This window comes from Narcine bancroftii, chromosome 1 (assembly GCF_036971445.1).
Source record: "Narcine bancroftii isolate sNarBan1 chromosome 1, sNarBan1.hap1, whole genome shotgun sequence".
Classification (NCBI taxonomy): domain Eukaryota; kingdom Metazoa; phylum Chordata; class Chondrichthyes; order Torpediniformes; family Narcinidae; genus Narcine; species Narcine bancroftii.
In genome coordinates this window covers 272,952,162-272,975,225 of record NC_091469.1, presented here as the reverse complement: position 1 = coordinate 272,975,225, position 23,064 = coordinate 272,952,162, and the positions used below count along the sequence as shown (strand labels likewise).

The following is a 23,064-nucleotide window of genomic DNA, read 5'->3' as shown; positions in this document are numbered from 1 at the left end:
ATCTCCACATTGCAATTGGAGTCACATACCTTGGACAGCTAAGGGCATTCTTCATCTTCGGGTGAAAGTCTGTGAACTCCACATCCAATATTATCATCAGAAGTTATCTAATTATTTGTTCTTACCAATTGTTTTTTCCATTCTGCTGAAGTATTCCAGTAAACCAGTGGTTTTCAAACATTTTCTTTCCACTCACATACCACCTTAAGTAATCCCTATGCCATAGGTGCTCTGTGATTAGAAAGGGATTTCTTAAGGTGGTATATGAGTGGAAGAAAAGGTGGAGAACCATTGTTCTAGACTCAATTGTTACTAAAATATTTTGCTTGATAAAAATTGTCATAGGCCCATTTGCTTTGGAGTTATAAAACCGTGCACATAACAAGACAATTAGGGACGATTAAAACAGTGATTTTCAAACTTTTTTTTCAACTTGCATGCCACCTTAAGTAATCCCTTACTACTCACAGGACAACTATGGCATAGGGAGGAGGAATGGAGATACAGCTTTCAGTTCTCCCCTGCAGGATCCTTCTGCTCAGCCCTTCCATCTCTCAGCCTCAAGCTGGTTTAAACAACCTTTAGAATGGGTCCAGCAGTGTTTATTTTACTAGAAGAAACAGGCGACTCCATGCCTAAGATGGCAACACCCCCGTTCAGATGCCAGCCTACGAGGATTGTGCACTCTGTCAGAGCAGCAGACCGTTGCAGGGCACCAGAGCAAGAGAGCACTACTCTGTCATGAAGGAGAAGCTTGGGAGAGTACCATACAGGATAGGAGGAGGCATCAGCAGACCAGCATGGAGGTTGGTGGCCAGAGGGCCATGGGCTTCTGGAGACCAACTTTCATGAACCAGATGTTAGGACTGTGATTCGTGAGGAAGCCGAAAGTGAGCAGGGTTTCTGAAGAGCCTTGGACACTAATGGCTTCTTAATTGCATTGTGGGTTTGGAAGCAGGAATCGAGGAGGGTGCCTCCAACTCAAGTTTAGTGCTGGACTAGGCAGGAGGCCATATGACTACAGGGGATCAGGATTAAGTGCAGGAGGTTGCAGCATCAAAAATGTGGTGGGATTCGTGGACACTCGATGTCACTGAAAGGATTCCTTTTCGCTTCTCTTTCCCATCTTCATAGCGGCTAATGGAACCTCTGTGTGCTTTCCAGGACAAATAAACAAAATCAATTTTTATGTATTTGTGTACATGACAGTGAAGAAATTGTGACTCTTAATCAATAGCCTTGTCAGACACCCTTTCATCTTTTCTCATTTTTTAGCACCGTTCTACTTATCACAACTTGCAAAATAGTAAACTAGTTTTGGAATACAATTACTGACGACCAATCCCCTTATCGGAGTCACTGGTGCATCTTTCTATTAAACCCATTTTCTCTGATTTTATTTGTGTAGTGATAGGTTGGGAAGGGGTACAATTCATCCTGGTTGTATGTTCTTTTTTCTTAGGCAGAAAATGAAACAGGTTTCTCCCAGAGAAGTTCTTTCAAGACAATCATTTCAAAATCTCAAGACATACCAGTGCCTTGTACCTCTTTTTTTAAAAAAGAGGCATCCTTGATAATCAGCAAAGATACTTGTAGAAAGACACTGTTGGCAGAATGGTTCCATAATGAAGATAGTTATGTGATTGGAGCATTTGGCTTTATCAAAAATTAGTATTCTTAACCTCTCTATATCGAGGAAAAAAGGATGTGAATCACAGTGAATAAAGACTACATTGGTTTCAGAGCCTTGACTTACTTTGGTGCTCTTCTGCAGTGCATTGTGCAGCATCGTTGAGTGGTGCACTGCACCATCTCCACCACCTTCCTCTTCAGCAGCATCTCTAAGGGTGTTTGGAGGAGAGGGAGGGGAGCATCCATCTGTTTACTCTTCCGGGGTTGTTCATTCTCCTGCCAAGTTGTTAATGATGTCCATTTACTGGTTGCTTCCTTTCATGTGGACATCAAGGGACTGCATTAGCAAATTGTCAACATGGCATGAGGTCTAGTTTCCTGAAAGAGTACCAATAGGAGAAGGTTCTTTGTTGAATAATGGTTGTAGTTTATTGGGAAGTAAGACTTGGCTATTTAAGAGATTTTTTTTTAATCTTGGCTCAGTTTGATACCAATGCTCTTTCTTCCCATTGGTTTTTTAGGGTTAATGCAAGACAATGACAGTTTGAATGGCTCCTATCTGGACCCCAACTACCAGTGCATAAAATGGCAGCCACACCAGCAGAACAAATGGACCATTCTGTGTGATGCTAACTGTAAAGACCTGTGAGTATTAGCCAGTGTGAGATTTGGAATTATAATATTTGAATATGGAATCTAGCTGCAGGAGGAGACCATTCAGACCTGCGCTGCCATTCAATATGATCACGCTGATCATGTGATATCAGAACCATATTCCTTCTTTCTCTCCATACAACTCTATTGTAACCATTGACACAATGGGTGAGTCTAGAATATTGATATATTAACATATGCTGTGACCTCACAAATATTGCCATTTTTCTTTAACATGGAAATATAGAAAATTTACAGCACAATACAGGCCCTTCGGCCCACTAAGTTGTGCTGAACATGGCCCTACTTTAGAAATTATTAGGCTTTCCCATAGCCCTCTATTTTTCTAACCTCCAAGTACCTCTCCAAAAGTATCCGCCTCCGCTACCATTGCCGACAGCACAATCCACACACCCACCACTCTCTGCATAAAATAATGTTCCCCGGATATTTCCTCTGTACCTACTCCCCAGCACCTTAAACACGTGTCCTCTTCTGGCAACCATTTCAGACATGGGAAAATGTTTCTGACTATCTACACAATCTATGCCTTGGTCACCTCTCATCCTCTGCCACACCAAGGAGAAAAGGCTGAGTTCACCCCACCTGTTTTCTAAAGGCATGCTCCCTAAACCAGGCAACAATTTTGTAAATCTCCTCTGCACCCTTTGTACAGCTTTCACATCTTTCCAGTAGTGAGCTGACCAGAACTGCACACAATGCTCCAAGTAGGGTCTGACCAAGGTCCTATATAGCTGCAGCATTACCTGTCGGCTCCTAAATCCAATTCACAATTAATGATAGCCAATACACCTTATGCCCTCTTAACTACAGAATCAATCTATGCAGCTGCTTTGAGCATCCTATGGACTCGGACACCAAAATCCCTCTGATCCTCCACACTGCCAACAGTCTTACCATAAATACTATATTCAGCTATCATATTTCACCTACCAGAATGAACCATTTCACACTTATTTGGGTTGAACTCCATCTGCCACTTCTCAGCCCAGTTTTGCATCCTTTCAATGTCCCATTGTAACCTCTGACAGCCCTCCACACTATCCACAACACCCTCAACCTTTGTGTCATCAGTAAAGTTGCTAACCCATCCCTCCACTTCCTTATCCAGGCCATTAAAAAATCATGAAGGGTCCCAGAACACATCCCTGAGGACACCATGTCACCGACCTCCATGCAGAACGTGACCCATCTACAACCACTATTTGCCTTCTGTGGGGAAGCCAGTTCTGGTTCCATAAAGCAATGTTCCTTTGGACCCCATGCCTCCTTACTTTCTCAATAAGCCTTGCATGGGGAACCTTATCAAATCCATATACACTGCATTTACTGATCTTCCTTCATCAATGTGTTTAGTCACATCCTCAAAAAATTCAATCAGGTTCATAAGGCATGACCTGCCCTTGACAAAGCCATGTTGACTATTCATGTTATGTTTTTCCAAATGTTCATAAATCCTGCCTATCAGGATCTTCTCCATCAACTGAAGTAAGACTCACTGGTCTATAGTTTCCTGGGCTATCTCTACTCCATTTCTTGAATAAAGGAACAACATCCGCAATCCTCCAGTACATCCATCCCCATTGATGTTTCAAAGATCATCGCCAGAGATTCAGCAATCTCTTCCCTCACCTCCTACAGCAGCCTGGGGTACATCTCATCTGGTCTCAGCAACCTATGCAACTTTCCAAAATGTCCAGCACATCATTTCAGTCTATTGAAAATCACCAAGATTGTTTTCCATAGTGAATACTGAAGTAAATTATTCATTAAGAACTTTGCTACTTCCTCTGGTTCCATACACACTTTCCCAGTATCATACTTTATAGGTTCTATTCTTTCAAGTCTTATCCTCTAGCTCTTCATATACTTGTAGAATTTCCTTAATCCTGCCCACCAAGGCCTTCTCAATTTCTGGCTCTCCTAATTTCCTTTTTAAGATTCTTCCTGTTAGCCTTATACTCTTCCAGATCTCTAATATTACCAAGCTCTCTGATCCTTTTGTAAGCTTTTCTTCTTGACTAAATTTATTACAGCCTTTGTATACCATGGTTCCTGTACCTTATCATAACTTCCCTGTCTCATTGGAGCATACCTATGGAGAACTCCACACAAATACCTCCTGAACATTTGTCACATTTCTTCCGTACTTTTCCCTGAGAACATCTGTTCCCAATTTAAGCATCCAATTTCGTGCCTGATACCCTCATAATTCCCCTTACTCCAATTAAACATTTTTCAAACTTGTTTGTTCCTACCTCTCTCCAATGTTATTGTAAAGGAAATAGAATTATGATCATTATCTCCAAAATGCTCTCCCACTGAGAGATCTGATGCCTGACATTCAATTCCCAATGCTAAATCAAGTACAGACTCTCCTCTTGTAGAAACCTTCCTGAACACACCTAAAAAACGTCACCCCATCTAAACCCCTTGCTTTAGGGAGATGCCAATTGATATTTGGGAAATTTAAATCTGACAACCCTGTTATTGCTGCCCCTTTCCAGAATCTGTTTCCCTATCTTCTCCTCGATATCCCTGTTCATACTGGGTGGCCCCACCCCCGCCTCTTTTGCCTCCCTCCCTGTCCTTTCTGAAACCTGGCACTTGAAGAACCAATCCTGTCACTGAGCCATTCAAGTTTCTGTAATGGCCACCACATTATAGCTCCAAGTATTAGTCCATTCTGTAAGCTCATCTGCTTTGTTTACAATATTCCTTGCGTTAAAATGGACACATCTCGAATGGTCCATCTGAGTGCTTCTCTATCACCTGCCTATCTGCCCTCACACACTGCCTCCAAGCTTTCTCCATTTGTGAGCAAACCTTCTCTTCCCCAGTCTCTTCAGTTTGGATCCCACTCCCCAACAACTCTATTTTAAACTCTCCCCAGTAGCCTTAGTAAACCTCCCCGCTAGGATATTGGTCACCTTGGGATTCAAGTGCAACCCATCCTTTTTGTACGTCCCACCTGCCCCAAAAGAGATCCCAATGGTCCAGAAATCTGAATCCCTGGTCCCTGCTCCAATTCCTCAGCCACGCCTCATTCTCTCTTTGCATAGGTAGTAATCCAGAGATTACTACCTTTGTGGTCCTGCTTCTTAACTCCTTTCCTAATTTCCTATTATCTTTTTTTCAGGACGACTTCTCTTTTCATACCTATGTCATTGGTACCAATATGTACCACGACCTCTGGCTGTTCTCTTTCCCACTGCAGGATACCTTGGACACGATCTGAAACATCCCGGACCTTGGCACCTGGGAGGCAAACCGCCATCCAAGTTTCCTTCCTGTGTCACAGAATTGCTTGTCTGACCTCCTAACTATAGAGTTTCCTATCACTATTGCCCTCCTCTTCCTTTCCCTACCCTTCTGAGCCACAGGGCAGGACTCTGTGCCAGGGGTCAGGGGCTCTGCCACTGTTGCTTCCCCCAGGTAGGCTGTTTCCCCCCACCCCCCCCCCATCCCCTCAACAGTCCTCAAACAGGAGTACTTTTTATCAAGGGGCACAGCCACAGGGTTCCTCTCTTGTCCCTGTCTCTTCCCCTTCCCCTTCCTGACTGTTATCCACTTGTCTGTCTTAACAAAACAAGTTTGAATTTAAAAAATGATGTTATGACAGTAGCCTTTCACTCTTGAGATGAAATTTAAATTCAGTCGGGATAAATAAAAGACTCCTCTCATAACTGACTGTAACATCACAATATAAATTGGATGTTTTCAATCCTGAGCTTTTTGGCACTAAACAACATTTGACCCTAATTCAGGACTAATTGGCATTTGATTAGCATATAATTGAGAGAAGCCACAGGATTCCTATTGTGGTGAACAGAAAAAAAGTTCTCACACTGGAACTTTGTTAACCTAAGTTAACAAGGAGGGATCATTGTCAATAGGGAGTTTGATGCTCCTCTAATCCTGAACTCTTCGCGATCTGATAGTCCTGTGCTGAATCTGACTGAGAAATAGGTATTCTGTTCACAAGCACTTACAATCATCAAAAAGAAACATTGTCTGAGATTAAGTTAGGAAGTTTTCTGAAAGCTGGAGACAATGTATAAGGAATGATGGATGGACAGAAATTGGCAGTGAGCAATCAGTAGACCCAAGGAGCGGCTTCACCCTGTAACTCCTTAAATTCCTCAGGATTAGTAAGGGGATGAGGAAGGTGGGGGTGGTGCAGAATCAAACCCGAGCTGATTGCTCAGTTTCAAAATGAACAATTGTAAAGATTCTGCAAGTGACATAGTTCTGGCAGTGTTCTTCACTTCTGACTGATAACTTTAATCGCAAAATGATTGCTGTATCAGGTTGTTTTAAAAATGTTTGGCAAATGCTTGTCCTGTTGCTCAAAAACAGGGCAGCTACATTAGTTGATTTGGTAGTGCTTCTTCAATTCACATCAGTCAACAATTATAGTAAGGAAATGATCAGGAATTATTCTCTCTTTATTCCTTTCTGAAGAGAAATAAAATTCCAAACAAGTTTATGGAGACCATAACACTTTAAGCTATCACATTCTATTTATTAAAATGGTAACATTCTACTTGAGCAGTTGCAAACTGAACAAATAGGATGATTTGTGTAGCCTTTCCAAATTGCACATGATACAAATTTTGACTTTTCAACATGCACAATAAACTGGCACACATAGAAATTAATTGCTTTATTGTTAATGTGGTAAAATTCAGGAATTCTTAACCTCCTCTGTGGGAGGATCTTGATATAAAGAGTGCAGCATTTGATGAAGCAAGCTCAAGGGCAAACGGTGGGGGGTGGGGGGGGGGGGAATGTGAGGGTGAAGGATCTGTGTGCATTACTAAATGTTCATATCCCATACAATAAAAGATAAGAAGAAATGAGCTGAACTGGGATCCAAAAGAGGAAACTGGGGAATTTATAAAGAAAGTAAGTGAAACACGAGTTAGTGATGGGGTATAACAGAATAGTTTAATTATTATCACCAATGGAAATCGTTGAGCTTCTTTTGTATAAACCCAGCTTCTCTCATCCTACTAGCAGCTGCAACCACTTTTGCTTCTCTTCCAACTTTTTGCGTAGCTCTTTTTGGGTCATACATTATCCAACAACTATATCAATAATCGACTTCAATGTGAAGCCTAATTGGTTCCACTTTTGACCAACCTGTCATAATCAGGACAAGTAATGGTTTCCTTTCTCATTCCCCACATCCTCTTCCTTGTATCCCCTCACAGAAATCTCTGTTTCTCAGTCCTCATCCTCATCTGTATCCTATCCTTTGATCATGTGGAGACATAGAAACATCTTTCATTGGTGATGATACCAAATTCTGCTGTTTCACTTTTTTTCTAAATGTAATTTATAGCAATATTTGCACCTGTAATGGTACCTCAAAACAACAAATTTCATGACGTGTCCATGACAATAAATTCTGGCTCTGATTTCCTAAATCTCTCTTTTGTTTGAGTTACTGCTTGATTGAGAAGACCTATTTATTGTTTATAGACCTTGCCACCTCCCTGGGCTCATCTAAGACAGAAGCATCGTTGAGGTAGTCAAGAGGACCAAATTCCTTGACATGCCATATATATAACCACATAACCACTTAATACTAGTCCATGCCGTAACAAATCCCCACCTTCCCAGTCCCACTGACCAGCACCTAGTCCATACCCCTCTAGTCCTCTCCTATCCATGTAACTATCCAGTCTTTCCTTAAATGTAACCAATGATCCCGCCTTGACCATGTCTGTCAGAAGCTCTTTCCACATCCCTACCACCCTTTGCATAAAGAAATTTCCCCTCATGTTCCCCTTATAATTTTCCCCCTTCAATCTTAAACCATGCCCTCTAGTTTGAATCTCCCCACTCTTAATTGAAAAAGCCTATCCATGTTTGCTCTGTCTGTCCCTTTTAAAATCTTAAACACCTCTATCAAGTCCCCTCTCAATCTTCTACGCTCCAGAGAAAAAAGCCCCAGTCTGAACAACCTTTCCCTGTAACTCAAACCTTGAAATCCTGTCAACATTCTCGTGAACCTTCTCTGCACTCTCTCTATTTTGTTTCTATCTTTCCTATAATTTGGTGACCAAAACTGTACACAGTACTCCAAATTTGGCCTCACCAATGCCTTGTACAATTTCATCATAACCTCCCTACTCTTGAATTCAATACTCCGATTTATGAAGGCCAACATACCAAATGCCTTCTTCACCACACCTTTCCAAAATGTAACACCTCATACTTATCTGTATTAAATTCCATCAGCCATTTCTCAGCCCACACCTCCAGCCTTCCTAAATCACCTTTTAATCTACGGTAATCTTCCTCATTGTCCACAACACCACCAATCTTTGTATCATCTGCAAACTTGCTTATCCAATTCTCCACCCCTACTTCCAGATCATTAATATATATAACAAACAATAGTAGACCCAGGACTGATCCTGAGGAACTCCACTAGTCACCGGCCTCCAATTGGACAAACAATTTTTGACCACTACTCTCTGACACCTCCCATCCAACCATTGCTGAATCCATTTCACTACCTCCTCATTTATACCTAATGCCTCCACCTTTTTTCCTAACCTCCTCTGGGAAACTTTGTCAAAAGCTTTACTAAAGTCTAAATAGACAACATCCACAGCTTTCCCTTCATCAACCTTTTTTGTAACCCCCTTGAAAAACTCAATCATGTTTGTCAAGCATGATCTACCCCTGACAAAACCATGCTGATTACTCCCTAGCAATCCCTGTACCTCCAAATATTTGTAAATACCATCCCTCAGAACACTTTCCATCAACTTGCCCACCACAGACGTCAGACTCACGGGCCTATAATTCCCAGGTTTACATTTAGACCCTTTCTTAAACAGCGGAACCACATGCGCCACCCTCCAATCCTTTGGCACCACCCCCGTGGCCAGTGACATCCTAAATATCTCTGTTAATGGCCCCACTATCTGTCCACTAGCCTCCCTGAGTGTCCTTGGGAATATTTTGTCCGGTCCCGGAGATTTATCCACCTTTATCTTTTTCAACACAGTCATCACTACCTCCTCGGTTATCCTTATATGCTTCATTACCTCCCCACTATTTTTCTTTACCTCAACTGGTTCAATATTTTTTTCCCTAGTGAACACCGAGGCAAAGAAATCATTCAAAATTTCCCCCATTTCCTCTGACTTCTCACTCAGCCTACCCTCACTATCTACAAGGGGTCCAATTTTATCCCTCACTAATCTTTTACTTTTAATGTACTTATAGAAACCCTTTGGATTTATTTTTACTCTGTCTGCCAAAGCCTCTTCGTGCATTTTTTTGACCTTTCTAATTTCTTTCTTAAGATTCCTTCTACACTCCTTGTTGTCCTCCTTCAAATTGTCAGCTCCCTGTCCTTTATACCTCTTGTACACCTCCCTTTTTCTCCTAACTAAATTTCCAATATTCCTTGAAAACCAAACCTCCCTATGACTTCCAGCCTTTCCTTTGATCCTCACTGGGACATAACTACTCTGTATACTCAAAATTTCTTTTTTGAATATCCTCCATTTTTCATTTACACCCTCACCTGAAAATATCCTGTCCCACTCAATACTCCCCAAATCCCTTCTTATTCCTTCGAAATTTGCTCTTCTCCAATCCAGAACCTCAACTTTAGGCCCCTCCTTGCTCTTCCCTAAAACTACCTTAAAACTAACAGAATTATGATCACTAGACCCAATTGGATCACCTGGCGGAGAATCTCTCCTGGTTCCCCCAACGTCAGACCATTGCCAAAAAACCCAACAATGCCTTTACTTCCTGGAGAGATTGAGGAAAGTCCAGTTTCCACTCTCACTACATTCTACAGGAGATGCTTTGAGAGCATCCTATTTAACTACATCACTGCCTGGTTCGGGAACTGCACATCTCAGAACGCAAGCCTCTACAGCAGATAGTAAAGACTACTGAGGGGATTATTAGGGTCTCTCTCCCTGCCATGACAGATTTGTATAACGGCCGATGTTTGTGGAAAGCCATTAACATTATGAAGGGCTCCACACATCCCTCCCTCCTGCTATCCGGGAAGAGGTACCAAAGCGTTCGTGGCCTCACGACCAGATTGCAAAACAGTATTTCCCCCCAAGTCATGAGGCTCTAAACTCCAGGGACACGGGGCTAGCATATATAACATGATATTTATAAGTGATAAGTTATTTATTTAAAAAAAGTTTCTGTTGTAATTTAGCCATGTAAATAACCAGTCCTGCAATGGTTATGGTAAGAAACGACAAATAAATGCAACTTGACTTGAACCAGACATCTAGAGAGAGCCTACAAACCATGCAAACTACCAGAAATCCATGGGTTGATGGAGAGGTTTGTTCACTTACAGCTCACTGTGCATCAAAGGACAACTGAGCCATGAAACTGGCATAACATGGACAGTGGAGTCCCAAAGATTCATAATGGCCAAAATGTGCACAATATCACAAAATATGGATTAACATAATCCAATTTGATTTTTTCAAGAAATGTGCATCATTATATTGCAGCAGCCAATAAAATAACTTGAAGCAGTAAAAAATTTTAAAATAGAAAAACATGCCAAACTGCTGTAATTCATTAAAATATAAATACACATTTAAATAAAGAAAAACATAAAAGACAACTTGGTGAAATATACTGTACCTTTTCAATTAAGGTTGTCAATCCTGGTTCAAAAAAACAGGGACAATACTGTATGTGCCAGCTTTGGCTGTTGTAAGGCTGAAGGGCTAGATATGAAGTGCAGCCAGTTCCTTGGCACAGCAATTTGTGGAATGTCACTGGACACAGTGTTGAGTCAGGAGGTAGAATGAGAGGTCAAATGTTTGTACATCCGACCTCCTGGGCATTCCCAACTTCTGCTCCACAGTGCACAGGCATGAAAAGAATGGATTGCGCAGCCGTGCTCTTTTTGATGGCTCATTACAAATCCACTGTCTGCATGTTCTGGCCCAGGGGTAAAGTTTACTCATCTTTATTAACATCATCTTTACTGTTTCGTTAATCTGGATACCACTGCTGAATTAGTTGTATTTAACTTTAATAGCTATTCCTTCACTTCTGTTCTCAATCTTTTAATTTTGATTTTTTTCTACTAATAGTCTCCCTTTCTCTTTTTCTTTTTCTGTTGCCCCATTTCTTTCCTATTATCTTTGCTTACACCTATATTTTCTTTCCCTATATTTTCTTTACTTTCTACCTCTCCTCTCTATCTCTGCCGCATTCTTACTCCGATTGTGAATTCCTCTGTCTTAAAACCCAGCCCAGTGATGACTGACTGACTACTCACTGACCTTGTTGAAGTTGTTGGTTTGAATTTCCACACAGCTGCTCCTTGTTGCTGTCAGAGGCATTTATTAAAGTGCATTACACTTTGGGCTCCAAACTATTGCATGTGGTTTAAATCTCTTTGCCCTCTTTACTACAAACTCTCAGCAAATGATGAAGTTTGACAGAGTCCTGATGGCAAAAGAATTTTTTAACCTGAAATACACCAACTTTCTGCGCTATAGCTGAACTGCCCTCTCCTATACAGAATAGAGCTTCATTGGAGAGCACTGAAATGTTTCTTTACACCTATGTGCATAATACATGCACAGGGGCTGATGAGGAGATGCATTCAAACTGTGCAAAATCTATAACTTAATTCCGTTTGATCACAAACACAGCCACCTGATTTTAAGAACTGCAACACAAACTCAAGATGATCTAATTCTGCCAAGGGCAAGATGAATCTTAAGAAGATTCTCTGTAAAAATAGTTGAAAGCTACAATCTGCATTGAAACAAATAAGAGGATTAAAAAGTGTAACCTCAAGGCCATTCTTCAATTGAATGGAAAAATCCATTGCAAGAAATGGGTGTTATGTGAATTTCTGGTTGGGTGTCAGTGCTGAATGTAGGCCTGTTCACGGAACTGTTTGATGACCTAGCTGTATTTTTTGGGGGGTTGGAATTCTGATAGAATGCTGATAGACAAAAAACACATGCTCAAAGCTGTCCGGAGCTGACGTGTGTTTAAATGTTGAGTTTAAACATTCCCATTGGAGTTGTGATTTCTTGCCTAATGTGGGGAATATTAAAGCCTAGTTTCCTAGCAACTAGTTATGAACCTGCTGCAATTACATTCCTTGCATTTTTGCGGGCACAGTGTCACTCTCAACAGGGCTGTCAAATAGCTGTGGGTTAATCGTAAACTGACCATTGATTGCACCTCACCGTTTTACCTCTTTTCCAACTTAAGCAACCTCAGCCCACTCAACGTAACCCCACTCACCCACTCGTAACTGAGAGAAGATGCAAAACGATCACAGGATTAGGTTCCAAGCTCAAACTTAAACCCATGTAATTCCTTTAGCAACAAATTCAATTCCTCCTTGTACAATACTTGCCTTTGGTTTCTGCTTACTGTGCAATGGGTTAATGTACTCATTTCACTGTTCATTCAGATTGCTCATAAATAATTGGCTGTGTTTGGGTGAAGTCCCTAACTATTTGATATGAAAGATACTGAAAGTGATGAGATGTTTGGGTGTCTGCTTTGGAAAATGACGACGTCAAAGGAAATTCACATTCCAGGGATTTGAGATTACGTTCTGGCATTCCACTTCTGTACATTTACAGCAGTAAAGAAAACCACAAAACCACACAGAACAATATAAAAGCCACCATGCTGTTAAGTTTTGCATCTGTTTATTGTGAAATGGCACAGGAGCATCTTAAAGCCTTTACAATTTTCTGTAACCATCTATCACTGAATGTCACCGCACACTGCTTTTGATCTGCACCACATCTGCCAATAAAATTGGATATCTTTATAATATAGTCCTTACTTAGAAAGTGAGCCTTGGTTATCCAAAAAAAACTTATCTCAGTCACAGGATCCCCCTGCTCAGCAAGGAAAAGGAAACTAGATCCTGACTACTTATTCGCTCTGACTCAGAAATGTCATTCTGGTTTACAAAGGTCAAGATCGTACCGCTTTTAAAGTTGACATTCACTTCTACAGTAAATCTAGTGCTATTTTTCATGTCCTATCAAAGATTTTTTTTTAATGGAAAAGCCTAAATAAATGGCCAGAAATCTTGGCACAGACTCTTCATCAAGATTCTGGGCTAAATTGAATTTGTTGCTAAAAGAGAACGAGACAAGAATGGTGATGGCAGTAAGAATGTCAGCTATTTTCTTCCACACTTAATGTCTTTTCAATTATTCAACATGCTACCTAGTTGCAAATCTGGTTTTGCATATTAGACTCAAACCAGTGAGCTTTTATTTCAATTGAAGTGAAAAATAACATACTGATTCACACATCTTAAACCGATGAGATACATGATCTCAGCTGCAATGCTGAAAGAAGTGAGATACATGTCACTTGCATAACACATTCAATAACCAGTGTATGGAGCAAGAGACTTTTGTTACTGTATCCGGGCCATACTCCTGATCGGCAAGAAAAGGTGCATTCATACCTTTGGAGACTGATGTCCCTTTAATTAGACCTAAGCCAATGAAGATACTGAACATAAAATACAGAAATAATTTTTACCTATTGTCAATTTGATCACTCTTCCATTATTCACATCATTGTCCCACCCTCCAGCCTCTGAAAGCTCTCATTTGTTTAAAAGTGTGGTCTGCTCCTGAGCTGTTCCTGACCTGGGTACAAGTACGTCTTTACCCTCCCAACCCTGCACAGATCCAGTCCAATGCCTTTTATAGACTACTTGCTGCATGAGCATCTCTCTTGATCAGGAGGAGAGGCCCTATGCAATAAATATGAAACTGACTATGAGCAGTCCAGCTGGCTTAAATGTCATAATATATGCTCAACTCTTCCACAATCTATTTGACTGTTCATATGAGATGGTAAGGTTACCATGTTTTAGTTTCAAGCTCAGAGTCTTGACTTATTTTTGGTTGCCATTGCCCCAGTATTCTTCACCCTATATTGATTCACACTGCACTGACGCATTATGAAGTATCCCTATCCTTTTTACTGTTCCCATAGTCATGCCAACCTCATAAGTTGCTCCACTGCCCTATGTTCTGTTCTTCAGTCCTCCATGTTTCTTTTCTATTTTCCTCCCAATTCGTTGATGCTCTGACTGTGCTCTCCCACCCTAAATCCCTCCTGCCCTGTACTTTTTTCAAATCCACTTCTTGACAAAACCTTTGGGCTCTCACAAGAAATTCATCCACCTTTGTTTTCTCAGACCTTTTGTTTTGAAGAGATTTTATAATGGAAACCATAATGGTTCTATGTCTATGGTTGTACATAACTTGATATTAGTATCTTTCCTGAAAGTTTTTTTTTCCTTTCTCTTACAGACCCAATCCTAGCTATAGAGTAGATGCTGACAAAGGCTTTAACTTCTCTGTCCCTGACGATGCTTTTGTTTGCCAAAAGAAGAACCACTTCCAGGTCACTGTTTATGTTGGCATGATGGGTGACCCTAAATATGTGAAAACTCCTGAGGGGCTCAAGCCAATTGATTTCTTCTTCCTGAAATTGCATGGAGTAAAGGTGGGTGCCCCTTGGTGGCAGGGGAAGGAGTGGGAATGGGCTAGATTTAGTATTGAGTATATTTAGTTCTTGGATAAAATTTCTCTTTGTTGCAAATGTTACCACAAAATTAGTCATCCAGCTTTTGACTGAAGATTGCAATGGTCCAGTCAAGGATGCTACTCATATATTCTACACCCATCACCCACAAAAGGTCAATTGCTTATTGGCTGCTGTTGAATGTGTGAGCTCATCAACTGAATGGAAATGAAGCAAGCTGGCCTCTGATTAAAGGCCATAGAGTGGGAGGATTGCTATGATCCCCTCTCATGTAGCTCTGCATTTTTGCTGTGTTGATGTGAAATTCTTTTATTGTCTATTTAGATATCTTGACATCCGATCCTATTTTGATCTATTCTTTGGGTGAGGGTGCCTCCAGGAAGGCTTTGTATTTATTGCATGTCCTTCAGAAGATGGTGGCAAGCCACCTCTGCAATCCAGTCATGCAAGATGTTCGAAGATTTGATCCCATTGAGGACGAAGAAATGATATATTTCTGAGTCCATGACAAGGAAGGAAACTTGGAATGTTGGTGATTCCATTTATCTGTTGCATTCAATTGCTACATGGTAGTAAATTTAGAAGGTCCATTCTTAGAAGCCCAAAGGAGCATTGTGTCTTGTACATGATATACTGTACAGCCATAATGCATTATTTGTGGAACAAATCAGATATTTAGGGAAGTGCTAAGACAATTAACAGATTCAAAATCTAACATTAGATTGAGCTAAGAAAGCTTGTCTCTTATGAACCATTGCAACAGGCAAATGATGCTCTCCCAGTCTGGGACAGATTTGAATGAGAATCTAGCTACCCAACATCAGGCTGATGTAACCTAATCACATGTGGAAGGTACAAGTCAGGTATCACATTGTCAGACCAAGGTTTGGGTGAGGCTGGGCAGATGTTTTATAAGTAAATACAGTAAGGCTCAGAACAATAGGGTGCCCTAGGGCTGATTACCCACAAATAGTTTGGAGAGTGCAAGAAGCAATGGATTTGCTTTGTATTTTTCAATGCATTATTCTTTATTGCACAGCCTGGCCCCCTGACCTAAGCCCCACAATACCCAAGTGTATGGGTGCTGGGATGTGTCAAAAAAAATTGCATCTTTCAGCCCAAGACATTATGTAGATGTTATACTTTGTTTATATCCAATGAGTTATTTAATTTGAAGACAAAAAAACCATTGTGTCAGTCAATATCCATTACTAGCTGCCTTCATTGTTTCTCATAAAAATTGAGAAGCTGTACATTTCAAAATAAATCAAGTTACAAATCCACCCCTATTGGATTGGAACTATTCCTCTCTGAAGGGCAAGAGATAGTCATGTTGACACCATTTCAGTTACATTTCTGACTTAGATTTTTATACAAGAATCAAATCAAGCTGTAAAGCAGTAAAGTTGACAAAGAGTTGAGAATGTCCCATGTTTGCTGATTTTGTTATACTTGTTCTTTGGAAGTTGGAAGCAATGAACCAGAGCATCAACATTGAGCAGTCACAGTCAGACCGCAGCAAACGGCCCTTCAATCCAGTCACGTGAGTACAATTCCCATAGGTGCTTTTTGTGTACTTTAGGAATCAGGTCTGTCATTCAATGGAGAGCCACTTTCATTTGTACATTAGAATGGCAGCTTGGCTCAGTCAACAGCATCCAGCGGGTCAAGGAAACAAGTTGCTCTCTTATGCATCAATTGTTATGAAACTAAGACTATGTAAATGAAAGTGGTAAATTCTCCTGTTGCTTTCATTAAGGAATGTTGTGAGTGGTGTGTGTGCGTGCGTGTGCATGTTTGTTTAACAATCACCATTTCTCTGTTCATTTTTCCTTTAGTTGAATGCCATCCATCACTAACCTCTGCTACCTTCAACTTGTACTTATGGACTTGAACATTTGGGAGGGACATAGGGCAAGCACTAAGTGATTTGGATTGTTTTCTATAGCTAGGAGGTGGCACAAGGAACAAAGAGTGGAGGTTTAACAAAAGTCTCTTGGCAAAATGCTTCAGATGCCAGAAATTGAAGTAAAAGAAGAAAATGCCACAAGTACTCATCAAGTTTGGCAGCAGCTTATGGTGATAGAAATAGGCTTGGTTTTAGGTTGATACAGCCTGACTACTGAGTATTTCCAGCATTTTGAATAGATATTTGACAAAGTGTGTTCAAGTCTAACTATTTCTTTTATGTTGCATAAGATGGGGTGTTTCCTTTTTAAGTAATAACTTAAAAGTAAAAACCCAACACCCAACCCCAACCAACCAACCGCTGCAACCGTGTCTGCCTGTCCTGCATCGGACTTGTCAGCCACAAACGAGCCTGCAGCTGACGTGGACATTTACCCCTCCTTAAATCTTCGTCTGCGAAGCCAAGCCAAAGAAAGAAAAATAAAAGACAAACAGTAAGATAGAGGAGAAGTGAACTTAAATAATTGTAAACTCTATACAGGGTTCAGTGAACACGAAGGGTAGACTGGAATAATGAGATACATTACAAGGGTTTGACAGTGTTTTGAGACATTGATTGTGGGATAAATATGAATATTTTAAGGTCCAGGGTAAGACTGGGTTTGTAATGGTGCGACATCTACTGAATGATTTTGGTAGATTCAGGAAGCTTAAAGATGTCTTTGGTTCCAACAGAATTAACATCCCCTCTGATCAGGTCACAAAGGTTACAGTTGGAAGGTTACATTTCAGCGAAACAACAGCTAACAACATGAGAAAGAAGGGCAAACCCAATCCGGACCAAAGGTGAGAACTATTAAAGGTTCCTATTATCCATGAAAAACTGAAAGATTCCCCTCTTTTACTCCTCTGATTTAATTGTGGTTTAGGTGTTCAGTTTATTACTCAATGGATTATTATTCTACAAGATAAAGCAGCAGCCAGATTCCTGACTGATCATTGTTTGTATAGTGAATGAAGATGTATTCATTCTTGCCTGTGTGCCTGTTCATGTATAAAGACTAAATTAAAATTCACTCTTATTACCCACAGACGATTAAAGATAGAGGGAAAGTAAAGAAAGTTTTGATGAAGGGTTCTGGCCTGAAAAATTGACCATTCTTTTTCTTTCACTGATGCTGCTCGACCTTCTGAGTTCCTATATTAGGTTGTTTCTGGTGTAAAGGAGATACTGGAATAGTAACAAGCCCTATTGAATTAAAGTGAAACATGCTGTGATTCGAGTAAAAGCAGAGAAATACTGGGGGAACTCAGCAGGGCTCGTAACATCAATCAGAGGTAAAGCTATATAACCAATGTTTTTGGCCTGAAGAAGGGCTCAGTTTATATCCGTGCCAATTACAAACAGGCACTCGTGAAGCAGCAAGATTTGGTCAGTAAACAAGAGATGCTCCTTCCTGCCCAATTGCCACCAGCACGTGACCTGCTGTATCTGAGGTCCCAGCACATTTGATCACTGCTACACCAAAATAATGAAGGTCTACCATTCTTCCCGAGACAACATTTTGAGTAAGTTGGGTCACCTGGCTGTGATGCTTCTGCCTTTTGTGACAGAGTATTTAGAGGTAGTTTGGGAGGAATTGTTAGAGTAGCTTGCACACACACATTTTAAAACAGAATATTTGCAGGACATTTGCAGAATGCTTTTTGCAGGTGGCAACGAAGTATTGACAGCAGCTTGCCTGGGAGAGCATGTGATCTTTGCAGGCAGAGGAGAAGATTTTTGCTCTCAGAGAGAAAGGGTGTGAAACAGAGAGGAGAGAGACAGAAATCTGTTCCAGAGGGACAAGCTGCAAACTTTGGAAGGCTGCCTGGTCAAAGGAGAAGACTGGCAGTGTGAAAGGTGACCTGAAAGAAAGAGGATCATCTGGAGAACCCTGAAGGGGGCAAGTTTCGTCAGGAAGACTGATTGAGAAGGAATCAGTTGCAGATGTCCTGGAAAAGGAATCTCTCTCTGAAAATCAGCAAGAACCCTCCTGAATGGTAACCATTTGCCTGTTAAGCACCAAAGACTGGTGAACTTTGTTCATGCTAACTTCTGTGCACAGTACAAGAATTGCCTGCAACCAGTGAGATCCAAAGAACTTTTCTAATCTTAAATATACATTACACACACCTGTGCTTAGTATTAGAGGGGGGGGGGGGGGTTAAATAGTTAGGCAGGTTAAGTTCAATTCTGTTTTCTTGTTCAAACATAATTAAAAACTACTTTTGTTTAAGTAACCCTGTGTTGTGGTGCATGTCTATTGCTGCTGGTTTTTGGGGTCCTCTGGACTCTGTAACACTTTATATAGACAAAGCCTAAAAACATAACATAACATAACAATTACAGCACGGAAACAGGCCATTAGGCCCTTCTAGTCCGCACCGAACCAAACACCCCTTTCTAGTCCCACCTCCCTGCACAATGCCCATAACCCTCCATCTTCTTCTCATCCATATACCTGTCCAACCTTTTCTTAAATAATACAATTGACTCCGCCGCCACTATTTCTCCCGGAAGATCATTCCACACGGCTACCACTCTCTGAGTAAAGAAGTTCCCCCTCATGTTACCTCTAAACCTCTGCCCCTTAATTCTTAACTCATGTCCTCTTATTTTAATCTTTCCTCCTCTTAACGGAAATAGTCTATCCACATCCACTCTGTCTATCCCTTTCATAATCTTAAATACTTCTATCAAATCCCCTCTCAACCTTCTACGCTCCAAATAATAAAGACCTAATCTGTCCAATCTCTCCCTATACTCTAGATGCTTAAACCCAGGTTACATTCTGGTAAACCTTCTCTGCACTCTCTCCACTCTGTTTATATCCTTCCTATAATTAGGTGACCAGAACTGCACACAGAACTCCAAATTAGGCTGCACCAACGTCTTATACAATCTCAACATCACCTCCCAACTCCTATATTCCATGCAATGATTGATAAAGGCCAGCATACTAAAAGCCTTCTTCACCACCCTATTCACGTGAGTTTCTACCTTCAGGGAACGATGTACCGTTACTCCTAAATCTTTCTGCTCTTCTGTATTCCTCAATGCTCTCCCATTTACCACGTATGTCCTATTCTGATTCTTCTTACCAAAATGAAGCACCTCACACTTATCAGCATTAAATTCTATCTGCCATTTTTCAGCCCACTTTTCTAAGCAGCCCAAAACCTTCTGCAATCCTTGAAAACCTTCTTCATTATCCACTATTCCACCTATCTTAGTATCGTCTGCATATTTACTAATCCAATTCACCACCCCATCATCTAGATCATTAATGTATATAACGAACAACAATGGGCCCAATACAGATCCTTGAGGCACACCACTGGTCACCGGCCTCCAAACTGACAGACAATTATCCACTACCACTCTCTGGCCTCTCCCTTTCAGCCAATGTTCAATCCATTTGACTATCTTAAAATTTATACCTAAAGACTGCACCTTCCTAACTAACCTTCCATGTGGTACCTTATCGAAGGCCTTACTGAAGTCCATATAGACAACATCCACTGCGCTACCCTCATCCACATTCCTAGTCACCTCTTCAAAAAATTCAATCAGATTGGTCAAACATGACCTTCCTCCCACAAATCCATGTTGAGTGCTCCTGATCAGACCCTGTCTATCCAGATGTTTATAAGTACTATCTCTAAGAATTTTCTCCATTAATTTACCTACCACAGACGTCAAACTTACAGGCCGATAGTTGCCAGGCTTCCTCCTTGAACCCTTTTTAAATAACGGAACCACATGCGCAATGCGCCAATCCTCCGGCACTATCCCCATATCTAATGACATTTAGAGAGGATCCAGAGATCAGGACAACCAGAAGGTAGTCGTGGAAGGCTGAATAATGGTTACAGGACTGTCTCGAGTCTGTGGTTGAGCGGTATTCAAGAACACAGCTGAGTATCTGAATGCTTACACCAGGGCTTTTACAGACTTTATCAAAACAGTTGTGGATGAGTGTTTCCCCATCAAATCGTTCAGGGTTTCCCCCAACTAGAAGCCCTGAATGAACAATGAAATCTGGAACCTCCTGAGAGCCAGATCACAGGCATTTAAGTCTGAAGCTGCAGAGCATTATACAAGGAGCCAGTACGACCTACAAAAATCCATCTCCTGGCTAAAGTGGAGATTCCAGATGAGAATGGAAACAATAAAGGATACCCGAAAGCTATAGCAGGGCCTAAATGATATAACCTGCTACAAACTAAATCTGGTGCAATAGGAGACAGCAAAGGTTCACTCCCAGATGAGTTCAGCCTTCTATGCCTGATTTGACCACCAGAACAAGGAAGAACCACTGCACACCCCCATATCCCCTGATGATCCTCTACTGTCGATATTCAAGGATAATGTGTGGGCTGCCTTCAGGAAAGTGAATCCAAGGACAGAGTACCTGGCTGAGCACTGAAACTCTCTGCTGACCATCTTGCCAATGTATTCATGGATTTTCAACATCTCACTCCTGCAAGGCATGGGACCCATCTGTTCAAACAGGCTTCAATCATACCTGTGCCCAAGAAGGGAGCAATAACCTGCCAAAGTGACTACTGACCAGTATCACTCACATCCACAGTGATGAAGTGTTTTGCGAGCCTGGTGTGAAACATATTAGTTCCTGTCAGAGCAGCGACAGGGATCTGTTCCAGTTTATCTACTGTAGCAACAGGTCTTCTGCAAAGCCATCTCACTGGATCTACAGAATACCCTAGAACACTTGACAGCAAAGATACAAACATCAGGATGCCTTTTATCAACTACAGTTCGGCATTCAACATCATCATTCCCTCAAGTCTGATCAGAAAAAGCTCGGACCTGGGCCTCAACACCCCTCTGTGTACTGTAAATATTCGAGCATAATGCAAAAAAAATTCCCCCTTTTTCCCCTCAAAAATAGGGGGGGTCGCATTATACTCAAGAGTAAAAAAATTTTTTAATTTTCTGCAGACGAGCAGTAGATGGCAGTGTGACTCAGGCAGCCAGGCGGGTGAGCGGCAGCGTGACTCGGGTGGGCGAGCAGTAGACAGCAGCATGACACAGGCGGGTGAGGGGAGGGGAGGTCGTATTATACACGGGGTAAAAAAATTTCCCCCTTTTTCCCCTCAAAAATGGGGGTCACATTATACATGGAACGCATTATACATGAATATTTACGGTAATTGTATCCTGGATTTCCTCACCTCCAGATCACAATCAGCAAGGATTGGTAAGAAAATCTCCTCCTTGATCTCTATCAGTACCAGAGCATTGCAGGGCTGCATTCTTAGCCCATTGGTCTGCTCACTGAGGGTTGTATACAAAAGGGGTGATGAGTCAGCGTACAGGAGGGAGATTGAAAACTTGGCTGAATTGTGTAGTAACAACCTCAATGTCACCAAAACCAAGGAGCTGATTGTGGATTTGACGAAGGGAAGAGCAGACGTGTGCGATCCAGTGATTATTGGCAGATTAGAGGATAAGAGGGCGAGCGAATTTAAATTCCTGGGAGTCACTATCTTGGAGGATGTTTCCTGGATTCAACATACTGATGTCATCGTGAAGAAAGCACGTCTGTGCTTCTACTTACCCAGCAGGTTCAGTATGACATCGGAAACCTTGGCAAACTTCTACAGCTACGTAATGGAAAGTGGGCTAACTAGCTGCATCATGGCCCCGTATGGGGACACCAATATCTCTGAAAGCCCTGCAAAAGGTGGTGGGCACAGCCCAGAACAATGCAGGCACAGGCAAAATTCTCCCCACCATAGAGAAAATCTGCATGAACGCTGCTGTCAAAGAGCAGATGGAACCACACTACCCAGGACACGCTCTGTTCTTGCTGCTCCCATCAGGAAGGAGGTGCAGGTGCCACAGGACTTGTCCCAACAGGTTCAGGAACAGATGCTACCCCTCCACCATCAGACTTCAAAACAACAAACTCAGACATGGGCTCATTTAAAGACTCTGACTTTGCACATTATTTATTATTGAATAGTTATTTTCTGTCTTGTACAGTTAGTTTACAATTCTTTCTTTGTTTACATTTCTCTCTTGTATATGTGCATCTTTTCTTAAGTGCAGTTTGTTTTTACACTACCAATAATTAGAAATTTGCCTGGCCTGTAGGAAAAAGAATCTCAGGGTTGTATATGATGTCGTGTATGTACTCTGACAATAAATCTGAATTTTGATCTAGCCCCTCTTCCAGTATATGAATAATCCTCCTTACAATT

At 41.3% G+C, this 23,064-nt stretch overlaps 1 protein-coding gene across 7 annotated transcripts in view; it reads left to right on the top strand.

Moving 5' to 3' along the window:
- myrf (myelin regulatory factor) overlaps nucleotides 1–23,064 on the top strand; it is a 269,264-nt gene that overhangs the window by 193,010 nt on the left and 53,190 nt on the right. For all 7 annotated transcript variants that reach the window (XM_069899350.1, XM_069899342.1, XM_069899366.1 and 4 more), the window contains exons 8-11: nucleotides 2,154–2,277; nucleotides 14,649–14,844; nucleotides 16,350–16,426; nucleotides 17,527–17,637. In XM_069899350.1, the coding sequence (XP_069755451.1) occupies nucleotides 2,154–2,277; nucleotides 14,649–14,844; nucleotides 16,350–16,426; nucleotides 17,527–17,637 (508 nt within the window). The remainder of the gene's footprint in view (nucleotides 1–2,153; nucleotides 2,278–14,648; nucleotides 14,845–16,349; nucleotides 16,427–17,526; nucleotides 17,638–23,064) is intronic.